This window comes from Alexandromys fortis, unplaced genomic scaffold, assembly GCF_014885135.2.
Source record: "Alexandromys fortis isolate MF-2015 unplaced genomic scaffold, M_Fortis_MF-2015_v1.1 scaffold_91, whole genome shotgun sequence".
Taxonomy (NCBI): Eukaryota; Metazoa; Chordata; class Mammalia; order Rodentia; family Cricetidae; genus Alexandromys; species Alexandromys fortis.
This window is the reverse complement of record NW_026067968.1, coordinates 5,627,690-5,631,774: the sequence shown is the minus strand read 5'-3', so window position 1 is coordinate 5,631,774 and position 4,085 is coordinate 5,627,690. Positions and strand designations below refer to the sequence as shown.

The 4,085-nt window shown below is 50.5% G+C and overlaps 1 protein-coding gene across 1 annotated transcript in view; it reads left to right on the top strand.

Moving 5' to 3' along the window:
* The first annotated feature begins 2,419 nt into the window (after positions 1 to 2,419).
* Positions 2,420 to 4,085, top strand: part of LOC126509042 (uncharacterized) — a 3,803-nt gene continuing 2,137 nt past the window's right edge. The window contains exons 1-2 of the mRNA XM_050154631.1: positions 2,420 to 2,518; positions 2,993 to 3,043. Coding sequence (XP_050010588.1) covers positions 2,420 to 2,518; positions 2,993 to 3,043 — 150 coding nt within the window. The remainder of the gene's footprint in view (positions 2,519 to 2,992; positions 3,044 to 4,085) is intronic.

Below are 4,085 nucleotides of genomic sequence, written 5' to 3'. Positions count from 1 at the left end.
TTTTTTTTTTTTTGGTTTTTCGAGACAGGGTTTCTCTGTGCCTTTGGAGCCTGTCCTGGAACTAGCTCTGTAGGCCAGGCTGGCCTCGAACCCACAGAGATCCGCCTGCCTCTGCCTCCCGAGTGCTGGGATTAAAGGAGTGCGCCACCATCGCCCAGCGGCAATAGTACTTTTAAGTGTCACTTGCGGACCTGGGACAAGAAAAGGAAAGGGGAAATCTGGGCACTGTACATGGTAAGTATTTAAAAATACACAGCCAGGGAAACTGTATTGAAAAGTATATATTTGTATATATTTTTTTTTATGTGCGTGGATGTTTGGCCTGCCTGTATGTATGTGCCTCATGTGCAGGTCTGTGGAGGCCAGGAGGAGGAATCTGATCCCCTGGGACTGAAGTTACAGACGTGGATTCTGGGAATTGAACCTGGATCCTCAGGGCTACTACCCACTGAGCCACTCCTGCCCTCCTTTCTTCTCTTTCTATTTTTAGTATTATTTTAAAGTGTGTGTGTGTTTACGTACACGTGTGTGCTGATGCGCTAGGAAGACAGAGGCATCTGATACCCTGGAGCTGGAGTTGCGGATGACAGAGTTACTCTATGTGGGTGCTGGGAACTGAGCTCAGGTCCTCTGCAAGAGCAGTCAATGGGCTTCGCCTCCGACCACCTCTCTTGCTCCTTCCTCCCTTTTCTCCCTCTTTTTTTCTGGAGACACCCGAGGTTTCTCGTAGCCAGATTGGCCTCAACTCCCTGCATGGTTAAGAATGATCGATCTGGAACTCCTGACCCTCAGGCCTCTACACACCCTGCCCCCGCCAGTGCTGGGATTAGAGGCAGATGTGAGGTCACCATGCTAGACTCTAGCTTTCTTTTCTGCTGGGGCTTTCCTACCCTTTAAGATGCCCATGAGCTCTGTGTGTTCATGAGGGTGCGGCAGGGCTAGTTTTTTGCTTGCTTTGCGGGTTTCAGAGCTGGGTAGTGTGCAATCTGGGGGAGTCAGGATTTACTGCTGAAAAGCGTACATGATGTGTGCATGCTGCGTGTACGCTGTGACGTGATGGAGGCTCTTTCCGACAGGGTCTAGCAGATGCTTCGAAGATTCTGGAGCAGTTGAGTGACATGAAACTTCAAGGAGGTTCGTAGAGCTAGTTTTCTTGGTGTTTAAAAAAATATCTAGGGGGGCTGGAGAGATGGCTCAGAGGTTAAGAGCACTGGCTGCCCTTCCAGAGGTCCTGAGTTCAATTCCCAGCAACCATATGGTGGCTCACAACCATCTGTAATGAGATCTGGTGCCCTCTTCTGACCTGCAGGCATACAGACAGACAGAATACTGAGAATACTGTACACATAATAAATAAATAAATCTTTAAAAAAAATAGAAAAAATATCTATTTTGCGGCTGAGTGGTTTGCCTGAGTTTATGTCTGTGCACCAGAAGGGGATGCCAGATCCTCTGGAGCTGGAGTTAGATGGGGTGGTGAGTCATCAGCTGGGCGCTGAACCTGGCTCCTCTGAGAGAGCGAGTGCTCTTAGCCATTGAGCCAGCTCTTCAGCTCCATTTTTAGCACTTTTACACTTTATTTAAAACTTTTTTTTCAAAATTTATTTTTATTATGTATACAGTGTTCTGTCTGCATGTATGCCTGCAGGCCAGAAGAGGGCGCCAGATCTCACTACAGGTAATTGTGAGCCACCATGTGGTTGCTGGGAATTGAACTCAGGACCTGCCAGTGCTCTTAATTTCTGAGTGGGTCACTCTGGTCCTTATTTTTAAACGTTAGAGAGCGTCTCGTCTCATGTATCCAGGTGGCTCTTTCTCTATGCGCACTGTGTCTTGTGCTCTCCTGATGCTCCCCACCTCCCACCCCGTTTGCACCCACAACTCAGAGCTAGGCAAGTACTCTACCATTGTATGTATGTACCCCAACCATAGGGTTTTGTTTACTGAGGAAGGAGCTCATGTAGCCCAGGCTGGCCTCTTGCTATATAGTCAAGGATGACCTTGAACTTCTGATCCTCCTCTCTCCTGAGTGTAGGAGGTGGTGGGGTTCACACTTGAGTTGTCGCTCCATTTTTACAGGTGTTGGGGATTGAGTCAGGTCTAGTGTGTGCTACGTGAGCTATGCTATGTAAGCACTGGATGGACTGAACTCTGGCGACAGCCCTCACTGTGTGCTGATGGAGGGTCTTGCTATATACATATATATCCTAAGCTGGCCTTGAATGTTCCTCCTGCCTCAGTTGCCTCATATTCCCAGAGAATGAGGAAGGCCAGCCTGGGCTACAGGGTAGGACGGACTGTTCCCCCCCACTTCTCTGTGTGGCTGGCCCTTCCCTGTGCTCCAGAACCTCTGACCTGGGCTTCCTCCTCTGACTTGCTATTTTTAGTTAAGTAAAGTCCGTGTGCCTGGCCTTGAGGGATGGCCAGCCTGAGGCCGAGCCGACACACCTGCATCAGGGCGGCGTTCAGTGCAGCTGGCTTCTGGAAGTGGCAGAGACACGCTCGCCATCGCCTTCAGGTGCCCTCCTGTTCAGCAAGGGGGAGTGTGCTGGGGGGATGCCATCTCTGCAAGTTTTGGATCCCTTCCTCCCATTCCAAAACTGGAAGTACTCAAATTCCAGTGCTCTTTGATAAAAACAAAAGCTACCTTCCTCAGCAGCAAGGGCTCGTGGGAAGGTGATGGCCTAGGCTCCTCTGTTAGCTCTGTGAACCTCACTGCTTCTGCATGCGTGCAGGGATCAGTTGAGAAAGAACGTGCAGAGACCTCCACCTCCCTCTGGCTTTGGGCCCAGAACCAGTGCCAGGGCGCTGTGCGGCTCACTGCTCCCAGGAAGGGCTCCCTTACCTCTGCTGGGCCTTGGGAAGACTTTTGTCCAGGGTTCCCTCCTTTTGCCAAGGCGAGTGTATGTCCTGTGGTGTAGGAAGCGAGCACCCCAAGTGCCCCGGGTGTTCAGCTGCCATGGCAGAATTGGCATCAAGCCCTCCTTCACAGGTCAGCTCCAGAAGGAACCTCATGGACTTTGCAGAAGGCATCTGGAGAGAGGTAGGTTTCAGATCTGGCCAACGTCCCTGAGGGTCCAGAGACCAGGCAGGGGATGTTTGCAGCCGTGTGTGTGCACAGCCCAGCGTCCTCTGGTGGTGGTCACTAGAGGAGGAGGTCTTAACTACATAGCCCAGGCTGGCCTCAACTCAGGACAGGCGTCCTGTCTCTCCTACCTCGAGTGCTGGGACAAGAGGCCACAAGACAGGAACAAATATTGACAAAATACGCCCACAGAAAGCAAGAAAGGACAGGAAGTTCTGATCCCTACAGCAGAAATTGGGAAGGGGGGACTCCCCAAAGGCCCTGAGAAGCAGGGTTAAAAGGATTAAGCACCATTGCCTGTGGTGGCACATACCTTTAATCCCACCACTGGGGAGGCAGGAGCAGGCCCATCTCTGTGAGTTCGAGGCCAGCCTGGTCTACAGAGTTCCAGAACAGCCTGGACTACACAAAGAAACCTTGTCTTGAAAAACCACAAAAGGTTTTCCACAGGGTGGCCACACACACAATCCCAGCAACTAGGAGGCTGGGGTAGGAGGATGAGAAGTTGAAGGTTAGCCAGGGTTACATGAAACCCTGTCTTGTATTCAAAAATGAATTAATTTATTGATATACTTACGTTTTTGGTTTTTCAGGATAGGGTTTCTCTTTGTGGCCCAGGCTGACCTTAAACTAAAGACATCTATCTACCTGTCTGTCTCCCAAGTGCTGGGACTGAAGACCCCTGCTACCAAGCCTACAAAACCCTGTCTTTCAGTGTTTTGCTTACACATATGCAGTCCCAAGGTGACCAGAGAGGGACTGAAGTCTAGATGGCTGTGAGCTGCCATGTGGGTGTTAGAGACTAAGCAGCTGACCCATCTCTCCAGCCCTGAGACCCCATCTTAAACAAGTAAAACAAGCCGGGTGTGGTGGCCTTGACCCCTGCACTAGGAAGGCAGAGGCAGGAAGAGTTCCTTGAGCATGAGGACAGCTCCAGGCTAGTTAAGGTTACATAGTAAGATCATCTTTACCAAAAAAAAAAAAAAAAAGAATACCCCCC